Below are 25,116 nucleotides of genomic sequence, written 5' to 3'. Positions count from 1 at the left end.
TAAATTCATCACAGTTAGTCTTATTGTTTAAATCTGGTGGTTTATTTACTGTACAGAGTACCATGTTTTACCGCCTAATATGATCACTCGTTGCAGTGTGAACAAGTGTCTCATAGTAGCACTGAGTCAAGGCACAGAGTAGCATTATAACATCACTTTCAACACACTCAGATGTGTAATGTGATAAAAACAGCCTTGTGTTACCACACATATGCACAAGCAGAAGAAGCGGAAGAGGCGACTGTGGCAGAATAAAAGCTCCGCTGCTCTCGAGCTGTGTCACGCTCATCTCTCATTAGCAGTCGCTCCAGCTCCTCGCTCAGCTCCACCCTGCTTCATACTACACTAGCGTTAATAAAACTTTAAACATTAGCTCATCCATGAATATGATTTCTGCCCGAGTCCTGTCTGACTCTTTTCCACCGGCTGTAGAGGTAAAGACAACATTACCCATGATTCCTCGAAATCAAGTCTTCATCAAGCTATGCCTTTGTTTTAAATAAGTGACCTCTACCGGTAAAACTTACATATTGTGCCTTTAATGCAACCAGAGATTATATTTAGCAAAATATTTTTTGTTACTTTACATACAATACACTACTGTTTAAAAGTTTAGAGCTACATTCATTAAATGCATTGAGTTGCTTCCATGTGATTGGCTGATTAGATATTTGCGTTAAAGGATTAGGATTAGTTCAGAATTAAACATTTCCTGATAATTTACTCACCCCATCTCATCCAAGATGTTCATATATTACTTTCTTCAGTCGAAAAGAAATTAAGAATATTTTTGAGGAAAACATTCCAGATTTTTTCTCCATATAGTGGACTTCAACGGCAACCAAAGGGTAAAAAGTCTAAATTTTAGTCTCAATGCAGCTTCAAATGGCTCGACACAATCGGAGCCAAGGAATAAGGGTCTTATCTAGCAAAATGATCTGTCATTATCTAAAAAAAAAAACATTTGCAGTACCGTGATAGTTCCGCTTAAGTCCTGACCTTTCCAACGTGATGGCGCAATGGCACATCGCGGCTCAGAGCAGAAGAGCTCTTGCACCCCATAAAAGTCCACTATATGGAGAAAAATCCTGGAATGTTTTCCTCAAAAAAAATTATTTCTTTTTGACTTAAGAAAGAAAGACACAAACATCTTGCATGAAGTGTGGGTGAGTAAACTCTCAGGAAATTTTAATACTGAAGTGAACTACTCCTTTAACCAGCAGTCGAACAGAAGTATCCAGGACCTTAAATTAACACTCGCAAAGCGCCAAAATCGAGTCAAAAACAGCTTTGGCAAGTGTATGAAAATGTGTCACTTGCCAGTTGGCCGGTAACATCTTTATAAATTCTAACATTTAAGAATTCTAACACAAGACGATAGGCCAGTGCATCATCACCACTTGAGTTTAAGCCATGACAATTTAAATATTCAAGTTTTCTGTGCACAAACATTTGTAGTGCACTCAGAAAGCTGCGTTTCAGACAATGCACAGTAGGGCTGTCAAAATTGCTCAAAAATGACGTTCGAATATTCCCTCTAAAACAAACACGAATATTCAAACTATTCGGACATCTGGACGCGCATTACGTCAATAACAGACAATAAATGACAAATTAATACAAAGAGCCATTAACTACTTGTATAGTTTGTCTATTTAAGTTTATACATATTTGACAACTAGGGCTGGGATAAACGATTATTTTTTAAACGATTAATCTAGCGATTATTTTTTCGATGCATCGATTAATCTAACGATTGATTTTTCCTGTCCGGTTCGGTTACGATTCGATTCGATTACCGATTATCTCCCCATTAATTGCCTAATAGCAATTTATACATGTTGATTTAATTATCTGAATGAATAAAACAAATTCCTTAACATTGCAATATATGTTTATTGCTCTTAAAATTCCAAAGTAAGACTATACAAGAGCAATGCATTCAATAAAACCTTGAAAACATAAAGTAGGCTACACACACACACACACACACACACACACACACACACACACACACACACACACACACACACACACACACAAATAAATAAGTATTAACCTACAACAAAGAAACATATTATACGATTTTTCTATGTATGCAACTCAGCCTACAGGCTATGCCCATCGATTAAATATCAACAAGTTGGTTAATCAAATCCAGGGACACACTGCAAGCGTGAGCGTCTCGGCTGCGTGGCGTGTCCGTTTTTGTTTCGGCTCCCATGTTAAGAGGTTGGAGTTTGCACACTGACTGTGACGTGCGGAAAACGCGTGCATGCTAGAAATAGAAGAGCGCTATTTTTCACGCGTGTTGGGAGCGTCTCCAGGCAAAATAGAATAGGAAAAGATGTTTATATATCATTTTGACACGAATACATATTATTAAATTACATTTTCATGTTTGAAAGTCTGTAGGTTTACATAAATGCAGATATAGGCCTAATTGTAATAATAAAAAACGACAATTATCGATTTTGAAATATTGCAACTGTCAATACAGAACGAAATATTCTGTAGCCTATTTTGCCGTCAATACCATAGATATGTGGCTACTCCCGACGTTGTCTTTGCTGTATCAGTAGGCTATTTATGTTTAACATTAGGAATAGGGCTTCCCTCCGCATCAATAGCAGCAGCAGCGCCGCGTCAGACACGCTTCTAGTGTGCAAATGCAGAGAAAACGCCACGCAGCCCCGTGGCTGACACGCAACAGAAACGCCACGCGCATCCGCGGCATGACAGTGAAAAAAGTTACATGTAGAGTGCATTACGGGCGCCAATACTCCGTTTAAAACCGGAATAGTCCTGGGATGAAACTGCTCACTTAGAGGATGGATACCCTCGGTCACATCAGCGCGATTAGACATTGAACATTTTAAATTTAAAACAGCTTATTATGTAGGTAACGTCAATGTGTCCGATGCTTTCACTTGATGCAAACGTTTGTTTTTGTGATTAAAATACATCAAATATTACCAAAACATCTGTCTTCCTGTGTGCAGAAATTTGTTTATGTAGCCGTGACAACAAAACGCGTGCGCGCATGCCTGTGATGCTCTGGTGATGCTCCGTGCGCACCGCGCGCCAACCCCATAGACTGTGGCCAACCCGCAAGCCTTGCACTTCTGAAAGTCTGAGGAGCCACTCGTGTTGCTACCATAGATATGCATAATAAATAATATACTTAATTACATAATATACTTTATTATGTACATCTATGGTTGCTACTACTCTCCGGCGCCGCCATCTTTATTTTGAGTCTGACGAATCGACGCGCATATTTTGCGTCGATGTATTTTTTGCGTCGACGTCATCGATGACGTCGACGCAAAAAATACATCGACGCAAAATATTGCGTTGTCCCAGCCCTATTGACAACGTATTACTACTTACACAAAAAACAAGTAGATTGTTATTATAAATTATATAATTATTATTATATATAATGGCCAAGACCGCAGAGCGCAGACCCCCCTCCCCCCCTCGTCCTCACTGCGGATAACGCTTTAAATGAATAAACTTTGAGTGCTGAGCAAAAGTTTTGTGCAAGCAATTTAAGGTTGCGAGACTCGCGACTCGTCCCAAATATAGCAGGCTTCATTCAGTGATTGAAACAAATATTATTAATATTAATTGAAGTTACAGCATTTTGAGTGCTCTGAGCAAGCTGTGCTGTGCTAAACATGGAGCTTTTCCTTGACATGGTAAATAATCAAGCCAGTGAAAGCAGTGCATTTATCCTTTATTCATGCAATATCTCTTCAGCCAGTACAGTAGCCTACATTTTAGTAATGCTTGTGTTTAACGTTAAATAAAATGAGGCATGGTATGCTAACTGTATCTTACTGAGCTTGCATATAACTATCTTGTGGCTCAACAATTTTACCTCCTACCGACCAAAATCCAACGTCCTTCCAGACATGGCTTTTTAGATCATGGAGTTAAAATCTCTTTCTCTGCCGCGGTTGAGTTAGGCTCTGCACTTTCTGTCATCTTCCCTGCAAGACGCGTAAACTTTCAGCAGTAAAAGTGTGACTCCTGTGACCTGTCCCTGAACCCCCATGCGCGCGCTCACTCGCAAAGCAGACAGCCACGACTCCACTACCGCGGCGGGGGATTTTATTATTAAACATAGTCTTGTATCTCTTAAGTGAATGCAAACAGTTGATGCGTGTCAGTATATGTGTATTAGATCCGCGCATTCACTCTTAAAGTGACAGCAGCCTAATATACCGGCCGCTTGTTTTTAATGTTAATCAAACAACCAAAGACAAAGAAAAATATGACTCACTGCTCTTGACTGAATAACTTTTGTAACTTTAATAAGGATTAATTCATAAGGATGTTTAATTTATACAGTTAAGACTATGCAGTGTTATTTGACATTTTCTTTCTTTACTAAATTAATGTACCTGAAAACTACTTTTCAGACCTGAAAAACCTAAAAGGAACTGTTTGGTATTTTGCACCTTTGTAATATTGTATTATTTGTATTAATTAGATTATTTGTTCTTGTCTTATTACTGACTGTACTTGTCTTTAATAATGTTTTATATGTATATTAGTTAGGCTGGTAGTTTTAGCTGTGGTATTGTTAATTTTCACTGGTATTTTGGTGTCATTAATGCCTAATTCATGGCCAGTAAAACATATTTATGGCCAGTTAATTGTCTAAAGTCAGTGTATGTAAAGAGCATCAGGGAGTCTTGTAACATTCAAAATGAAATAAAAGCATTTGTTTTAGTTGCACCACAGGAACTAATATTCTATTTATTGCTCTCTCTCTCTCTCTGTGTGTGTTGCTGTTCCTCTGATTCATACAAAGAGATAAAGGTTAAACCTCCAGTCAAGCTGGAGAAAATGAATCAGAGAGAAGCATCATTAAAATGCAGAGCAAACGCTGCTCTAACATGCACCCTTGACCCCGAGAGCAGCGTAAAGAACGAGAGCGTGCAAAAGCCCAAAACACTAACCTGCAGCACGGCATCGCCGATAAACAGCATCCCCGTCTGATCGGCTGAGGCCCCGGATGGTCCAGTCAGAGGTTAATGGAAAGATTGGCATATAATTACTCATTTAATAGTGCTTATGCGATGACATGGCAATCAGGATTTGAGTTTGATGAGCCTTTCAATCTAGCATGGGCATGAAACGCTTTGGGACAAATTTCACACAAATCTGGGTTTAAGTTCAATGCATTCTGACAAATATGATGAAACTGCATAAGCTTCCTGATATCAAACAGCTCTAAGCGTGGATTTAATTCTACACTAAGCATCTCAGCGGGAAGCTAATAAAAACCAATAAAACTCCAAACGCACATGAATAAAGGCTTGTACAGTAATTAATCGTGATTAAAATTATATTTGAACTGTACGCCATGAAAGAAAACTATATTGTACTCAAGTACTGTAGGTTCAGATTCTAATCACACGTTAGCAACTGCTGTCAGATACTTGCGATGAATAAACTATAATGTGAGCAAGTGCTAATTACACGGATATCAAAAGGACTACATTTAGGCTATGAAGAGCATTTATTTTAAATGAAATACAACGAGGGGAAAGTGTACACTACAAGATTTTACATACTGAGAATAGTTTGGCATACACTGCAAAAAACACACACAAAAAAACCCTATTTAGTAACTGATCTAGTAATGACCTAAGATATCAAGTCTTGTTTTCTGAAAAATGTATACAAATTAAGTCTTTGCTTAAAGGGGTCATGACATATATGTGACGCATAAGAAGTCCTGTAAAAATATCACGTACGTTTCAGAACCGAAAACTTCCATGTTAGTCCAAAAACAGCTTTTATTGTAACCAAGCCCAGAAAAAAAGGCCGCCTCTGCAGAAGAAGACGCCTACAGCATCATCACAGCTCTGGCTCCGCCCACTTCATAATCATTGAATGGTTATGGTAAGAGGCGGGACCTTTCCGGGCAAAGTGCGCTAAGCTGCTGTCCAATCACAACACGGGAAGCGCTGGCCCAATCAGAACTCGTTACGTGTTTCTGAAGGAGGGACTTCATAGAACAAGGAAATCATCAGGCCGTTTTTAGGACAGAGGAAACAGCGCTGTACAGATAAGTCAATTGTGTGAAAAATACTGTTTTTTTACACGCAAAACATGAACTCATGTTATATTGCACACTGTAAACATAATCAAAGCTTCGAAAACACGCGAAGAACGGGACCTTTAAACTTTACAGCAGAAAAAAACATGTTTACAGCCTGGTACAAATTGTGTTTTTGGTCTAGACGGCTAATTTTGCCCTTCATGACAATTGTGGTGGTGGTGGTGGTGGTTGTGGGGGGCACGGGGGGTTGTTATAAGTCATTCCTTTACGTTATATAAAGCCTTAAAGTTCTGCATAATTAAGGGCGTGGTTACTTTGAGTGACCGGTGGATGGCCATTTATCCGCCGTCTATAGTCATTGCGTCACCTAAGCTCCGCCCACATCCCGCCTCTTTGCCCATTTTCTGTTATCCGGGAGGGACATGCGATGACTCGCAAGATGGCGACGCCCAGCTCACCCCTACTTTAAGCTTCAGAACGGCTTATTGGAATCTTATGGGTGACGTCACGTCCATATTTTTTTACAGTCTGTGATATTTCAACTGGAAGCCAAGGCAAAAATACTGAGTAAAAATTATTATTATTATTTTTTTTTTGCAGTGTAGAAATGTACTTCGCTTTAAAACAATTACAAAGAAACGACAACTAACACACCGAATTAAACATAAAATTGTGATGTAGAAAAACTAAAAGCGTAGGTTTTCCCCCTTGTAAAACATACTCCAATATTCTCAAAAAAATCATTTTTACAGTGCAGAAATGTTACGACTTATCTCTAGCGCTCTGACTGCAGTTGCTTTACAGCGGATGGGAGGAACTCTTGTCATCTTACCTACTTGATCTTTGAAAATCTTTGAGATGACCACAGGCACTTTATGTTCTGCTCCCCCCTGAAATGCATGAAGAGCCGTCAAGGAAATTCACCTCGACATCTGTTACCAACACTGTTCAAACATACAAATCTATTGCCTCATCAAAGATTATTGTGAGTAAATCTAATGAGAGCTGAGCCTTATATCAGGTTCCTGTTTGATCTATTAAAGACTAATATTGTGCAATGATTATCTGGCCTGTGAAGATGTGAGTGCACTACATGAGCATGTTTAATCAAGCTTTTTAAAGTGAATTAACAACATTAAAGAAGCAAAAGACCTACTTTGATACTCAGACCGAGACCTCCAGTCACCTGTCTTCGAAGTACAACAGTTCTGTGCTTTAAAAAAGGGGAATTTAGTTGGTAAAATATTCATAGCATCAACTAGATAACAAATCATTAAAGAAATGGTCATATAGCAACACTTGACTTGAAGCCTGTACATAAAATTATTCATACAGGGTCAATAAATAAGACTGTTGAATGTTTTTAAAAGCATAAAATAAATAGACATCCCAACTTTCAAATACAGGTAATATCAGGTAATAAAAATACATCTTACTGTTGATGTGTTTGAATTTTTTCTGCCTATATTTACTAATCTCTGTTGGGATAGATTAGTCAATTCAGATGGAAAACACTTCATAACACTCGTTTCATTCTGTCAAATAACATGCAAAGTAGAGCTGCACAGTAAACCTTAATCCCAGTCCTTCTGTGATCATTTGAATTATTGTAGCTTGTGTTGGTGAAAGGACTGTTTGTGAAGCTGTTTCATACATGATAACTGCTTTCTCTTGCTCAGCGGCAGCGCGAACACATATTTGAATGTTCCTGTATGATTTTGTCAAAGGTTTAATAGACAGAGTCCAATCGTTGTCATTTAGGGATAAGATCGTGTGAGTGTTTGAATCGAGATTTTGATTAATTGTGCAGCTCTAATGCAAAGTATTCCAAACTGTTTCTCAATAACAAAGGTTTATGATGGTTAAGATTATTATTTAAACCATTAGAAAGCTAAAACATTTATTTTTTTATTAAAAATGTGTTTCTGGGTCAAAGTGACTCTAAGGGTGCGTTCACACTTGTCATGTTTGGTTGGATTAAAACGAACCCTGGTGCGATTGCTCGTTTAGTGCGGTTCATTTGAACATATGTGAACGCTGCCATCCGAACCCTGGAGTGCACCAAACAAGCGGACCGAGAGCGCTAAAAAGACGAGTCTCGGTCCGGTTCCAAACGAACTCTGGTGAGGTTCGACTGATATATGAACTCAACACGGACCAAAGACATGTAAATGAATCAAAAACAGGACGTGATGTCACAAGATGTGACGCATAGTCAGCTGATTTGAAGATGCGGAAAGATCGGTGTATCCAAAATGAATAACTTTAACGTTAGAGGGCAAACGTAGAGCAACGAGGAAGAGCCTCATCAATATTTGGTCCGATGAGCATGTTTCGAAAATGCTAGAAGAAACGCACAAAAAGCACACCTGGCTCTTCTCATCAGAGGACCTGTTGCCCATTAGTCGGTACAGATGGCAGAACGGCCGTCTCTTTTCTGCACAACGGAGGAAATCCTGGAGCTGTTTTGAATGTTTTGAACACTTTATGAGCTCTTCATGAGTTCTCAGCTGGTAAAAATAATGCCACATGTACACGCATAAAATGATGGCGTGTAATCCGCACACAGCGTTGTTCTGAATGTTCGGTAAGCGAGCTCCTACGTCATATAAGCCGACCAATCAGGTTCTGAGCGTCTCCCTATGATTTTGGTTCGGTAACTTTAGGTTCGCAGTTAAAAATGCCAGTGTGAACGCTAAGCGGACCAGGACTATACGTTTTGTTTTTGTTTTTTGGTCCGGACCAAACGAACCAAACGAACCGAACTACACGTGTGAACGCACCCTAAATGACGGAGCAGGTCACGTGTAGTTATAAATCCAAATACATCAATATAGCTGCAAGCGGCGATACAGGGCCAAGCCCCTGAAGGGGCTGAAAGCGCAATGCAGAGCCAGAAGAGCAAAAGCAGCACAAATTGAAACGACGACATTACACACAATTTTAAAAAGTTGTCCCACACAGGACTCAAACCAACAATCTCTGTCTGCTGCCTGCTTTTTATCTTGATGCGCTACAGGGAAGACTTGTGTCCATTTATAGATACCAAGATTATAATTTTCTGACAATCTGTTCAAAAGTTATTAGCATAAATAGCTATTTTTAGATCTCATGACCTGTAGGTGGAGATACAGACTCTGAACCAATTTTGGGTTGACATTGTTAACTTCACAGCATTATAAAATATTTTTCACCAGTAGGTCATAACATTTCAATGCGTCATTTCTGTGCGGCTTGGTCCTAAGATCATCTGAGCCATTTTTGCACAAAAAGGTCTCTAAAAATCTCTGGAACACTAGGTGGTGCTGTATACAAACTCTCAGGTACCTTCAGGACATGCCGATGATGATGACGATGCATACCGAATTTTGTGCCGATATGTCAAATTGTTTTAAAACAAATTGCAATTTATGACAAATTTCTAATTGTTGACCAATGGTTCATCCGATCCTGGCAATATCAGTATCCTTGGATTCGGCCTAACCCTAACCCACATAAATCCATAAACACCATAATCATGATTTTCTGACAAACTGTTTAAAAGTTATGAGCAAAAATAGCCATTTTTTAAAATCTCATGACCTGTAGGTCTTCCTAAATTTGGCACGGACCCACAGATTAGGGGTCCAATGAAGCATACCAATTTTCGTTTTAATTGCTCAAAGTTTGGCCAGGATACAGCCTCTGAACAGATTTAGGTTCAACCTTGTTAAGTTGGTGACTTCATTTAAAAAATGTTTTCAGTAATTTCTGTGTGGCTTGGTCCAAATTTTGGACAAAGTGGTGAGAGCAGTGAAAACACTGAATACTGTTCTTTTCAAAATGGCCACTATTGTAATGGGAGGAGTCTTAATGTAAGATATTGAATGGCATCAGCATGAAGATAGGAATCAGGTGACCTAAATTTCAGAGCTCAAAGGGTTCAAAAGTTGAAATCTTTAGAAAAGTTAATTTTGTAACTGGTGGTTGCAGTATAGAGTTGGTCCTAGAGACAGCAAAATTGGTCACTATTCATTACCATTTCTACAGTTGTGCAAATTTTATAATTTTCATTATATTTTGTTCATAGGCCTACCATAGACTCCCATTCGGGAAGAAAAAAATAGTGCAGAAAATTAACGGATATAATAGGGGCTACAGCCCCTTTGGTGCTTGGCCCCTAAATAGGACTGTAAATATGCTGTAAAACTCTCTTGATTATGAATATATTGGATTATCCAGCATGCATTGTACACATTTAATGACTTTCATTGTGTATTGACAGCATAATTTCTGAAAATAGCGGTCGTAGCGTGATGCCACTGATGTCATTTATGAATGATAATGATGCATCTCATTCCTGCAAAGCAAACAAAAAAGTGGCGTGTGCTTCTTGACAGCGATGTCAAATGTAATGAAGACTTGTCGAATGCAACAGAAGACACTCTACTGCTGCCGACTATGATGCCCAATGAAGAGAAGCGTGCCACTTTAACAATGATGAAATGAGTACGTTTGAATCAGGATCGAGTTAAAAGCAAAGACTCAGTACTTACATTTAAGTGCGAGTCGCCACCGCTTACACACACCACATCCTGCTTCTGTACGATTAACAGATCTTTCGTTAACTTTAAGCGAACGTCGTAGGTGTTACTTGTGTGTTCGTTGTACAAAAGGGCAAGTCCGGTTTTTGTCTGTTGAAAAATAAGCAAAAAGCATGTTAGCATTGTTTAGGGACATTTAAGAGATTAAGCACTAAAAGCTGAATTGACTGCGGTGTTATTATTGCCATTAAAGAAACATTAAAAATACTAGATTTGATGATCCAAGTCTTCTGAAGCCATATGACAGCTTGTGCAAGAAACTCACAGAAAACTTTCCCTTTCAGGTGAACTATTTCTGTACAGCACACAAGACTGAGATTAATGTACAAAATATATTTTTCCCGCAGTATTTGATTCCAATTTGAGAAGTTGGCTCAGTCTCTCCACTGAAAGACAAACTGAATTAATGCAACAGAAAAGTCGCCTGTGGATCTTTCAATTACTTTCGAGTTTTCTCTCAGACAAAATGAGTCTAGAGAGCAGAGTTAATTCACTTAACCCACAAAACAGTCCCCGGAGGAGCTTCCTCTGGCTGAAAAATACTTTTCGCAATGGAATCAATTACAATCTTTATTTATCACGGTTTCCGAGACTTTCACTCCTGTCATGAGGATCACTTTCTTCCTCAAGGCTACAGTAGTGTTAGTTCATGAATCGCCTCCTGATGGTTTCTAAACAAAACCGAACTGAGGTGCTAGAAGATTCACAGAGATTAAGGTATCCCTCTTCACTCGCTCTGACAACAGCCTGTCTCTCTCTCACCATAGTTTTTCTCCTTGAAATCCAACACATATGTTAAAGAGCAGATAAAAAGATGTTTGATTCATGAGCGTAAAAGAAAACATGATGTTTTGCCTTTACTTCAGCTCATTTAAATAATGAAACCATTTTGATGAGCCACTTTGATTAGGCATATGCTTAAATATTCAAGGCAGCAACTGCAATATATATGTATTTTTAGTTGTTGTTGAGTGCATGATTAAGGCCCAAATGTAGGGGTGAACCCGAATAGTCGAAGATTCGATGCATCGATATGCGGTGCTGAATTCGACCACCGATCTCGGTCGAATATTCGCAGGGGTTAAGCAGGCGCGGCGCAGAGCTTCATGTTCGGTGTGCTACACCTTTAAGGGCGCTGGGCCGTGCCTTTAAAATTCGAACACATTCAATGAGTGTACACACACACACTGGTGGCAGCATTCGGTGCCTGTCCGAGCCGACTCAGGAAGTTGTTTAAAATCCTGCCGCGCCACAGAACGCCATTTCAAGGTTTTATTTTAAATTTATATTTCCCTCAAATCGTCAATGTATCCTGATTTCACCCTGTGCTACAAGATCGTGCAGCTCTTCTGTCAGAAGTCGATTCAAAATTGAGCTTGTGCGTATATAATGTGCGCGTTTGGTGTGAGATCCTGAGACACGGCGCTGATCTTCGTGTGCGGTGTGCCTTTAGGCACAATCGGCTTAGGAACATGCATGCAAACGCACTCAAAGTTCCCTAGGTAGGTAATTTTTTTTAGGTTTATTAGGTTTAGTTTATTAGTAGACTAGTATCGTGCCCCTCCCAACCCATTCACACACACATTGATGATTCGACTATCGGTCAACCATAGAAAGATTCGACAATTCTGATTCGAATGTGCGCTTGTCCGAGCGCATCTCAGGGTCAGCTCTCCCGTCTCTGCAGGACATCTACATCAAACGATGCAGAGGCAGAGCTACAAAAATCATCAAGGACATTAATCACCCGGCCAACCCCAACTTCACCCGGCTACCTTCTGGTAAACGCTTCCGTAGCCTGATGGCCAAAACTGAGAGACTCAGGAGGAGTTTCTTCCCACAGGCCATCAGACTCCTGAACGCTGTCACTTAACAACATGTGACTTCACCTGCCTTCAGTATTAACAAACTCACATACTGATATTGCACTGCACTTTATTCTTGTGTTCATATAACTACTCATTATAATGCTGTTTGCACATTAAACTCCTGCACTTCTGTTATCCACAGATTTATTTTTATAGTCTCCACTTTACTTTATCTCACTTATTTTATTCCACATCTCTTATTTCTTTTACTTGATTTATTCATAATTCTACATATGTATATATATATAGCACCTTATCCTATTCCTATTTTATCCTATCCCTATTTTATAATTTATTGTGCTTTTTTTTTTGTTAATTGTTATTTGCTGTCCATGGAGCGGACCTGTTTACATTTCACTGCCGGTTGTATTCTGTATAACTGTGTATGTGACAAATAAAACTCTTGAACTTGAACTTGAAATCCATAGTCGAGGACAGCCCTACCCAAATGTAATATTTTTGTATTTGAATGGCATATCAAAAAATTGATAAAAAAATTATTATACCCATTTTAAGGTTTGAAGTTGAATTGAGGCCTGTTCTGTAGATAGACGATAACTATAAGTTCTAAAAATTGTTCTAAATATAAAAGAATAACAGAATTCACACCACAACTATAGGATATTGCCACAGAGGAACGGTATCGATGGAATCACTTTTGTATATAACGAGAATAATGTTTTTTTCCCAGCTGATGAACGTTAAAAACATCGACAGTCATCAGAATCCATCCTGCTTTAAAGAGCTCAAGCATTTTAAGAGAACAATATCGACTGCTGGTGTGGAGGCTATATAGCTAGAGTTCAAGCACCGAAGGCGTTTGCGTTCTTTATTCTGCTTCTTTCATTTCTTCTTCTTCTGCAGCCCATAGAACCATACGGTAAAAAGTTATTATTTGCCAAAGTGCCCGCCAAAATGAACATGAGGCGTATTCTGACTAAACTTGGTGTGTGTTATGAAAACCATGACCTGAGGCTACCTGCAGCATTTCGGCACAGTGCCACCTAGTGGTCAGGAGATATACCTTTTTTTGTTTCACATTTAGTTATACATTCTCAATGCGTTGGACCAAAACTTTTTAGACTCAGTGCAGCATGCCCCATAAAAGCGTGGATGGGAGTGGAAAGTTCTGCGCATGATTTACTGATGACGTGCACATTAAAGAACACAGACACAGCTGAAACATTTCCATAATGACCAACACAATCTACCAAGAGCAGCGCAAATTAGCATTTGGTTTAATATGTGCTTTGGGATAGTAAATAATGCCGGAAACACCAGTAAATAGACAACCACAAACCTTAGTAAATCACCTTGAGTGATTCATTTAATTTAGGGTGACCAAACGTCCTGTTTTCCCAGGACATGTCCTGTTTTCAAGTGCTGTCCTGTCCCCAATATAAAAATGTTCTATCCATACAGAGGGGGCATACTATAAATGTATTGAAATTAATAAGGAATCTTTGAGTAAACTTTGAATATCATTTGAGTATCTATTGAGTATATTGCCGGGCCGAGAGTCCTGGTTTTTGGTAATCAAAATATGGTCACCCTAATTTAAATACTCTTCTCCCATTTATACTGCATCTGAAAGGAAAACTCATACAAATGAACATGCAATAAGGTCAGCCGCAAAAATGTCCATGCCTTTTCAGTGCTAATTCATCACTGCGTGTTTTTAGTAAATCCTGACAGGAGTTTTTTAATGGCAAAAGAGGGTTTGTGCTGGCGCAAGCTGTTAGTAAGTCTGGTCCTAAATTCGTAACCATATAACACAAGGACACTTCTCTTTGAGTACAAACATTGATTAATCAAACACTTAAACTAATAATATCACACACACATTGCAGAAAGAAAGCTAGTGAGGAAAGAATTAATTTTAAGAGTGAAATGATGAAATCACAAGTCTCTAGTAATATACTCATGTTATAAGACCTGACCTAAACAAACCATCAATTATTAATTTAACCTTTCTATTGTTTCTTAGGCGGGGCTATTAACTTAATAACCACCAGTTTGGGAAACCAATCACGTTCTGGTGGGCATGGCTGATGTTTAAAGTTTGAGTCGCTGACTGAAGATTTGCGGTAAAACTTAACTTTGAAAGCGAGACTCTCAACGGAAAAGAAAAAGAAAATAAGTAAAGACAGGTCTCAACCCACAAATGCACATTCACGCGTGTACAGTAGAAGGCGCTGCGCTAACAAACCTTTCAGCTGTGCTGTGCTGAATGCATTTGCACTTTACTAGTTACTTGATAAAAGTAAGCTGATTACGTAACTCGAGTCACTTATAATGCGCCCCAACACTACTAATAATGTATTAAAGGGATAGTTCACCCAAAAATGAAAAATTGGATGTTTATCTGCTTACCTGCAGGGCGTCCAAGATGTGGGTGTGTTTGTTTCTTCAGTAGAACACAAATTAAGATTTTTAACTCCAACCGTTGCTCGTATAATGCATGTCAATGGGCTCTAATTAGAATTACACCCCATTGACATGCATTATACGAGCAATCTTCATTTGTGTTCTCCTGAAGAAACAAACACACCTACATCTCAGATGCCCTGGGGGTCAGCAGAAAAACATCACATTCTCATTTTTGGGTGAATTATCACATTAATTTACGGAAGAAACAATGAGCTCATTGGAGTAATTAACAAAGTTGTTAACAATGACAACAATATATGGCATTGCTGTATGATGATTCAGAGTTTGCATCTTCTGAAGTCCCCGCAGGAGTTGGAGTCATCACAGATGCTGAGTAATGTCTCTGTGGGTTTTAAGATATTTCAGTCCCTTCTTTAAGAGCTCAGGTCAAACTGGGGTCTTTGACAAGAGGGTTTGTATTGGAGCTCTGTCTCAGGGGTCAAACAACCCTTGGCATTAACTCAAGATGTGCCACCTCTTTGACCATTAGTCTTGATTTAACTGCCTAAAGTTGACATTTAGTTAGTTAGCTCGGACTGGATGGCTCCTAATTGACATTTATGGTCTTGGGGCCAGTTGTTCAAAATGAATCTGATCGGATTTTAGCTATCGGATTCGCTCAAATCTTGAATATGGGTTGTTCAAAAGAAAAAAGGGATTCTTAAAAATCAGATTAGATCACAAAATCCAATCTTGGTTTTAATCTGGATCAAATCAACAGTTTGTGTCAGTTTTAGTAAGATTTGGATACCTTTGATCCAAAAAAATCTAAATTATACTGATCCCAGCAGAAGGGTGGAATTCAGGAACAAAAAAATTATAAAACTTTTTAATAAAATTACAACATTTAGTGTTTTTATCACTGTCTGTAAGCAACATTGGCACAATCATAAGAGATTAACCATTTAAAAGGTCTTTGCTTGTAAGTTGCTTTGGATAAAAGCGTCTGCTAAATGCATAAATGTAAATGTTTGCAAATGCAAAACTTTTCTGAGAGAATGCAAAAGCACTGAAATTAGTGCTGTCAAATCAATCAATTGTATCCAAAAGAAAGTTGTGTGTGTGTGTGTGTGTGTGTGTGTGTGTGTGTGTACCGTGCATAATTATTATGTATATGTGAATACACATACATATAGTACATGTTTATATTTAAGAACTATTTGCAAATATATATTTTTATATTTATATATACATAATAATTCAAACTTTTTTTTGGGATGCGATTAAGTGATTTGACAGCACTAATTGAAATATTTTTTCCATCATCATGTCGCTTTAAGGGCTCCGTAAAGCACTAGAAATCCAGATTTGGTCATCTGAAAAAAAATGTGAATGTGGATCAGGGTGATCCCATACAATCTTCCTTTGAAAAACCGGCACAAAAGATGTTAAAATGGATTACCTGATCCAGGATAGCAAGACATGGGATTTCCAAATCCAGATCGTTCTGATCCAGATTAAATTATTGGATCTTTTCACAGTTTTGAGGGAGTCCTTTTCTGCCTTTCTGTCTGATTCCCTCTCAGTTCCCACATCGTTCATGGTGTGAATCACCTTATCAACAGCAGTTTCATAAAAAAAATTGCAGGATAATAAATACATTCTCTACCATTTTGGTAAAAATAGAAAATATTGTTCTTGCTTATAGCAACGAGAAATAAAAACATTACATTACTTTTCAGGACGTGAACCATCACAAGCTTGGGATTGACTCTGAATCTAAAATGATTCAATGCCTATTTAAATGCAGTTGTGACTCCCCAAACTGGATGTATGTTGGCTAGGAAAGCAGATCACCACACTCTCATAAGGGCCGCGTTTATCTGTGCAAACATTACTCTATTTGCAGCTTCTGCGTTCTGTGTCATTCAAACATCTGAAGATCGCAGAGACTCGACAGGAATCTCCAAAGACAAAAAACAACCAAAGAGATGTTTGGTCACGCACAGATGAACAGCAGCACAGCAACACTTTCCTCATGAGACTGCACAGAGCACATCCTTCTAGTAATTAATGCAGATAAAACTAAATAGGTCTGCATGATATTTCACATATTAATGAAAATTAAGCACACTGGAATTATTTATACTGTAATATATATATATATATATATATATATATATATATATATATATATATATATATATATATATATATATATATATATATATATATATATATACTAAAAATGATTCTCTCTAGACAATTTCTTGAATTAAAATCTGCATAAATTAAATGTCATCCAACATTATTGTTAACTGAAGCTAAAACCATAAATGCATTACTTTAACCCCTTACTAGACACCTCATGTTTTGGCAAGTGGAGCATAAATGACACACCCAAAATAAAAAGATTGCTGCTCATAAGTTATTCTGACACATCATATATTTAGAAAGCCAGCACTTGAAAGTTTACAGTTCAAGACTCAGAATTACTTAGACTGCTATTAATATTGAGATATACATATTCATAAAAACAAAAACATTAAGAATAAAATATTTAAATGTATAATAATATTATATAAATGTGGTATTATAACTGGCCCCTATAACTCCCCTGCGCTCTAATGTCTGTCGAGGTGAACTGCTCCGTTCACGTTTCTATTGTTCCCAATCGATGAACCTTTCACATCTCTGCCAGTGTGCGGCTTAATCTTTGTTAATCTTTTCTCGTAATTTTTTTTGTTTTTATTCAGCCATTATTAGCCTTTATTCGGGCATTACACTGATTGCCCATCAACACCACTTTCACCCCAGCTTTGTTAATCTACCTATTATCTGAAGTCTAGCTTAAGAAAAGAAAAAAGCATATTCTTGGGACATTATGTGAATTCTTGAAACAAAATAGATTGGGAAATAGATACGGCTCCAATTTGAGCTACAATTAGCATCAAGCTACATAAAAGATTCATATTACACTTTTACTCAAAACGCACTTCAAACCACCAATGCATGGTTGTAATAACTTCCTTAATAATGGATTTTGGTAATGTTGTTGAAATGTGTTATATTTAACATTTTATATGAAGCTAAATGATATACCTGCTTAGCATGTATATTGTAAACATTCCTTATGCATATGAATATACCCCAAAATCACATGAAAATCACACACAAACCATATACTATAGTAATCCTGTGTTAAAGTTGGGGTTAGTGCCAGCCAGCAGAGGGTATGATGTTATCAATAAGTGAAAGCGATGTGTGTTACTATAGTAATCCAAGTCGAATGTTCAGTGAAAAAGTCACCCCCTACATCCCCAAAAAAACAAACAGTTTCCATGAACAACTCGATAGCACGGGCATGTGCAACAATAATACGATCGCAAATGGACAAGCAAGCGAACATGACACATGAGCATATTCAAGCAAAAGCCAGCATATATTAGTTCTGTAAAACAAAAACAAAACAATCTTACTCGCCTTATAGAAGAAATAAAGCAACCTTGGCCTTCACTTCTTGAGTTCTCTCCAGGCTGGAAAGCTGATACTTCTTGAATAATGACGTGCACATGGCGCTCTCGTCTCCCCGTCATTAGCAGACACGCCCCTTACTGCTGATTGGCTATAAGTTTGTTTTGGTACTCGGCCCGAGACCCTTTGCTAAAGCAGTTTTGAAATAGGCTTACCCGTTACCCCACCTTAAACTCTCTTCATATTTGACGTGTAGAAATAAAAATTCAAAGTATTAAAAAAAAAAACATAAGTATATCAATGACACTAAAAATAACACTGAGATTAACATGGGATATTTACAAATGTACCTAAATATAGCCTTTAATGTACACAAATTATAAATGTGCTTAATAATCAATAAAGCAATGTCACAACGCAAAACATAAATATATATTGCACAAAAAAAATCCCTTTGATTTTTATATGTAATATGATCTGGAAAGTTTCTTAAAGAGAGAGTTCTGAAGAGAGCTGGACTGGTTTGCGCTGTGCGTGTGTCTGTTGGTCTATGACTCTGGTTCTGACAGACCCACCGACCGTCTCTCTGTACTGGCCTAATTCTCTCTCTGGCACCTAAACCTATTCTCCCTGGAGACGCCGGGATGTAGGTCAAGTGAGTCTCCCGTTAGCTCTACAGGGAGAGGATAATTAATCAAAGTTTGGAGTTAGAGACTGAATCCTACCTGCAGCTTCACACGTTTAAGCTTCAGTAAAGGTGAGTTTTTGCTATTTATACACGGGTACATGGTAATGTCTCTGGAGAAATCAAGATCACAAGGGTGGTAGTCATTGCTTGATGGTTTGGTAGGGGACTGAAGTCCAGATTTAACCGAAGGAACTGGCTAAGGGTCACCTCTGAAAAAAAAAAAAAAGATTTCTCCAGCCAAAAAATAATGAAATGCCCAACAGTAACACCTTACACAGGCAAACACCACTCACATTTCCTTCAGCAAATGCAAACTAGTAGTACTAGTTTGTAGTACTTTTCACTAGTGGTCAGCTAATATTGATTTTGAGCTTTGTTTTTTGATGGTGAATACCAATGTCTTAGAAAGCAGGATGGCCGATGGCCAGTAATCCAAAATACATATCACACTATTTCATTTAAAGATAGTAAAAACTCTTGCTAAAATAAAATCAAAGCTGTTTGTGGGATCAGTTTGGCGATTGCCCCTTCCTGTCCCAGCATGACTGCGCTCCAGTGCACAAAGCGTCGGTCCATAAAGACATGGATGAGGAGTTTGGTGTGGAGGAACTGGACTGGCCTGCACAGAGTCCTGAGCTCAACCCGATAGAACAGCTTTGGGATGAATTAGAGCGGAGACTGAGAGCCAGGCCTTCTCGTCCAACATCAGTGCCTGACCTCACAAATGAGCTTCTAGAAGAATGGGCAAAAATCCCCATAAACACACTCCTAAACCTTGAGGAAAGCCTTCCCAGAAGAGCTGAAGCTGTTAGAGCGCTGTCAAAATAAAAGTCAAATTTTCGACACATCGGCCAAACAGGAAAACATTCAATGTCTATGTGATAATTAAGACAAGCCAAATATCAGGGTTGTATATCGATAAAATATCGGGGTTGCAAGGCGATGTTTCTTGATGATTTCAAAATGCATTTTGTTTCAAGGAATAGTGCCATAGCCAAATGAGACATTGAAAAACTCCCTATCACTGAGAATGATATCATTTGAATAAATAAGAAGTCAATAAGAAGGCTTCACTGAAGATGCAGTTTAATATTTTGCCTGCGTTGTTGCTTTTCATGTTTTCTACACTGAAGGCCATCTGGAATCAGGAATAACCCAGGAGAGATGCGTGGCTGTTTGAAATGAGTGATCAAGTACAGACTTGCTTTTGTAACTTCTAGAACGATTCCCACAGAAAGCTACTGGGACTGGCTGTATAACGGTATATAGCATTCAAAGATATTAATGAGATTCTGTGTGTGCATGTATATTCAAGTGGTGTGTGTGACTGACAAAGAAACATGGAGAAAACACAGAGCGGGGTGCTTCTCAAACAAGAACTTTACAGGGAACTTTTAAATTCAAACTTTTAAAAGAACCAACTCTGAGCAGAAAACTCCACAAACTGTGTCCGACCATCTTAAGATGTTTTTCACATCCAATGGATCCTTTAAGAAGAAATCAATAAACTATTAAAGAGATGCCATGTGTTACTGTGATAAAAAGCTTTTATAAAATTGCATAAAAACATAATAAAATACATGTTAATAATCACACACACTAGCAATACTATTTTGAATGTGTCTCAAATCAGTTTTATAATAATAATAATTCATTACATTTATATAGCGCTTTTCAAGGCACTCAAAGCGCTTTACATTGAAGGAGGGAATCTCCTCAACCACCACCAATGTGAAGCATCCACCTGGATGATGCGACGGCAGCCATATTACGCCAGAACGCTCACCACACACCAGCTGATTGGTGGAGAGGAGACCGAGTGATGAAGCCAATCAGGAGAGGGGGACTGTTAGGAGGCCATGATGGACAGGGGCCAATGGGCAAATTTGGCCAGGATGCCGGGGTTACACCCCTACTCTTTTTCCGAAAGACATCCTGGGATTTTTAACGACCACAGAGAGTCCGGACCTTTGTTTAACGTCTCATCCGAAGGACGGTGCTCTTTTGACAGTATAGTGTCCCCATCACTATACTGGGGCATTAGGACCCACACAGACCACAGGGTGAGCGCCCCCTGCTGGCCTCACTAACACCTCTACCAGCAGCTACCTGGTTTTCCCAGTTGGTCTCCCATCCAGGTACTGACCAGGCTCAGCCCTGCTTAGCTTCAGTGGGAAACCAGTCTTGGGCTACAGGGTGATATTTTATAATATTAGTTTCACGGTTTTGTTTTTTTTTAACTCAAATCTCAGCGTGTTATTGGCAGGGTGTGAAATGTATAGTGCAATGATACTACGCAGCGCCTGAAAATAGGCTAACTCCGTCAACATAACCAGCATGACAACCTGAGGCACAGAGAGTGAGCTGGGGACGATTTTCAGGCGCTGCGTAATATCACTGCGCCGCTGAACCCATGGTACGGCAGCAAAGTTCCCTGATCATTACGCAGAAATAAGAGAATAGTTCCTAGCCATATCTGTCCAGATAATCACAACTTTTCATAGTACACGATGCAACTATACACCTCATAACATGTGAATAGGAAAATGTTGGTGTTATTTTGTCCCTTATTGAGCTAGGCTAGCGGTGGGTGCATCAGACGGATTATGACACGCACAGAGATAAGAAGGATATGTACGGACTTATCTAACTCTAGGGGATACCGGCAGTCCAAATTATAAATATTGGAGAGCGTATGTTTTAAGAAACATGTAGGTGGATTTATAATGTTTACTAAATATCGGCAAGCGAATTATTGATTTTTTTACGCTTTAGTTAAAAAACATACATGCAGCACCTTTAACATAAATCTATTTTCACTGAATTTCAAACAAAAATAACTCTTGTATTGTGATGCAAACCATCAGCACAGTCCAGAATTACTCATAGCATGATATAAGATTTTAGTCATGCCGCCCACCCTCATCTACTCCTGTCTGAAAATGACCTTATCAAGTGACAAAAGCTAGATTTGCTAGATCTGTGATTTTAAATGCCTTTAAGGTCAATTATCTGCTTCAAACGATGATTACTTTTAAGTGTTTGCCATTGTAATTGTGAAATATTGCCTCTAATTTGAATTCACTACAAAGGCGGACGAGAGCGCCACTGGACTGCTTCAATCAAGATAATAATTAGAAGAAGAATGAAGGTCAACTGCTGTCTGGAGATCAGATCACAGCCGATAATGTTACAGCGCTCCAGGGCTGGAACGCAGACACACTGATTTCTTCTTTTCCCCCAGACAACAGGATAGGCGTAAGAGGTTTTTGCCTGAAGATTTAAAGTCTGTACCTCCTGCAATCGTAAAAGGGAAATTGAGCCGCATAACCATTACAGTTCCTGCACTGCAAAAGATTTTTTCTTAATCTGTATTTTTGTCATTTTGCAGCACAAATATCTTAACTTTCTTAAATCAAGATACATTTACTACTTAAAAAGCCAAATGACAATATATTATGCTTAAAACAAGAACAAATATCTGCCAATGGGGTCAGAAAAATAATCTTTGTTTTCCCTTTGAATTATGTTTTTTTTTCTGACCCCATTGACAGATATTTGTTTTTGTTTTAAAGAGGACCTATCATGATTTTGTCCATATTCATCTTTCTTTAGTGTGTAATGTTGCTGTTTGAGCACTGTCTGAAGAGCACAATGTTCTTCTTCTTCTTTTGTTTTTATTGGCGGTTGGCAAACAGCTTTCAGGTGCATTACCGCCCCCCACTGATCTGGAGTATTGACTCATGATCTATATAAAAACACAATTTATAAGGACAAAAAATACAAATAAAAATAAAAACTACATTTTAGAACACACTGTTGACCACTGATCCTTCCCTATCCCCTATACAGGTGTTGGTCATATAATGGTCATTGTCTGATCGTTCTCTATCCCCTATATAGTGCGCTGTCTGATCGTTCTCTATCCCCTATATAGTGCACTGTCTGATCGTTCTCTATCCCCTATATAGTGCACTGTCTGATCATTCCCTATCCCCTATATAGTGCACTGTCTGATCATTCCCTATCCCCTATATAGTGCACTGTCTGATCATTCCCTATCCCCTATATAGTGCACTGTCTGATCGTTCTCTATCCCCTATATAGTGCACTGTCTGATCGTTCCCTATCCCCTATATAGCGCACTGTCTGATCATTCCCTATCCCCTATATAGTGCACTGTCTGATCATTCCCTATCCCCTATATAGTGCACTGTCTGATCCTTCCCTATCCCCTATACAGGTGTTGGTCATATAATGGTCATTGTCTGATCGTTCTCTATCCCCTATATAGTGCACTGTCTGATCATTCCCTATCCACTATATAGCGCACTGTCTGATCATTCCCTATCCCCTATATAGTGCACTGTCTGATCATTCCCTATCCCCTATATAGTGCACTGTCTGATCCTTCCCTATCCCCTATACAGGTGTTGGTCATATAATGGTCATTGTCTGATCATTCCCTATCCCCTATATAGTGCACTGTCTGATCGTTCTCTATCCCCTATATAGTGCGCTGTCTGATCGTTCTCTATCCCCTATATAGTGCACTGTCTGATCGTTCCCTATCCCCTATATAGTGCACTGTCTGATCATTCCCTATCCCCTATATAGTGCACTGTCTAATCGTTCTCTATCCCCTATATAGTGCACTGTCTGATTGTTCCCTATCCCCTATATAGTGCACTGTCTAATTATTCCCTATCCCCTATATAGTGCACTGTCTGATCGTTCTCTATCCCCTATATAGTGCACTGTCTGATCGTTCCCTATCCCCTATATAGTGCACTGTCTGATCATTCCCTATCCCCTATATAGTGCACTGTCTGATCGTTCCCTATCCCCTATATAGTGCACTGTCTGATCGTCCCCTATCCCCTATATAGTGCACTGTCTGATCGTCCCCTATCCCCTATATAGTGCACTGTCTGATCGTTCCCTATCCCCTATATAGTGCACTGTCTGATCGTTCTCTATCCCCTATATAGTGCACTGTCTGATCGTTCCCTATCCCCTATATAGTGCACTGTCTGATCATTCCCTATCCCCTATATAGTGCACTGTCTAATCGTTCTCTATCCCCTATATAGTGCACTGTCTGATCATTCCCTATCCCCTATATAGTGCACTGTCTGATCGTTCTCTATCCCCTATATAGAGCACTGTCTGATCGTTCTCTATCCCCTATATCGCGTACTGTCTGATCGTTCTCTATCCCCTATATAGTGCACTGCCTGATCATTCCCTATCCCCTATATAGCGCACTGTCTGATCGTTCCTTATCCCCTATATAGCGCACTGTCTGATCGTTCCCTATCCCCTATATAGTGCACTGTCTGATCGTTCCCTATCCCCTATATAGCGCACTGTCTGATCATTCCCTATCCCCTATATAGCGCACTGTCTGATCTTTCTCTATCCCCTATATAGAGCACTGTCTGATCTATCCCCTTTATATAGCGCACTGTCTGATCGTTCCCTATCCCCTATATAGTGCACTGTCTTATCGTTCTCTAGCCCCTATATAGTGCACTGTCTGATCGTTCTCTATCCCCTGTATAGTGCACTGTCTGATCGTTCTCTATCCCCTATATAGTGCACTGTCTGATCATTCCCTATCCCCTATATAGTGCACTGTCTGATCATTCCCTATCCCCTATATAGTGCACTGTCTGATCGTTCTCTATCCCCTATATAGTGCACTGTCTGATCATTCCCTATCCCCTATATAGTGCACTGTCTGATCATTCTCTATCCCCTATATAGTGCACTGTCTGATCATTCCCTATCCCCTATATAGCGCACTGTCTGATCATTCCCTATCCCCTATATAGTGCACTGTCTGATCCTTCCCTATCCCCTATACAGGTGTTGGTCATATAATGGTCATTGTCTGATCGTTCTCTATCCCCTATATAGTGCACTGTCTGATCGTTCTCTATCCCCTATATAGTGCGCTGTCTGATCGTTCTCTATCCCCTATATAGTGCACTGTCTGATCGTTCCCTATCCCCTATATAGTGCACTGTCTGATCATTCCCTATCCCC

At 39.0% G+C, this 25,116-nt stretch overlaps 1 protein-coding gene across 1 annotated transcript in view; it reads right to left on the bottom strand.

Moving 5' to 3' along the window:
• Nucleotides 1-25,116, bottom strand: part of sntg2 (syntrophin, gamma 2) — a 115,165-nt gene that overhangs the window by 71,179 nt on the left and 18,870 nt on the right. Inside the window, exons 2-5 of the mRNA XM_067454917.1 lie at nucleotides 10,618-10,755; nucleotides 7,239-7,295; nucleotides 6,915-6,972; nucleotides 4,974-5,017 (exon numbers count right to left, since the gene is read on the bottom strand). Of these exons, the coding sequence (XP_067311018.1) occupies nucleotides 4,974-5,017; nucleotides 6,915-6,972; nucleotides 7,239-7,295; nucleotides 10,618-10,755 (297 nt within the window). The remainder of the gene's footprint in view (nucleotides 1-4,973; nucleotides 5,018-6,914; nucleotides 6,973-7,238; nucleotides 7,296-10,617; nucleotides 10,756-25,116) is intronic.

The sequence above is a fragment of the Pseudorasbora parva genome, chromosome 10, assembly GCF_024679245.1.
Source record: "Pseudorasbora parva isolate DD20220531a chromosome 10, ASM2467924v1, whole genome shotgun sequence".
Lineage (NCBI taxonomy): Eukaryota > Metazoa > Chordata > Actinopteri > Cypriniformes > Gobionidae > Pseudorasbora > Pseudorasbora parva.
Note: the sequence above shows the minus strand (reverse complement) of the source record. Positions and strands in the feature narration are given on the sequence as shown.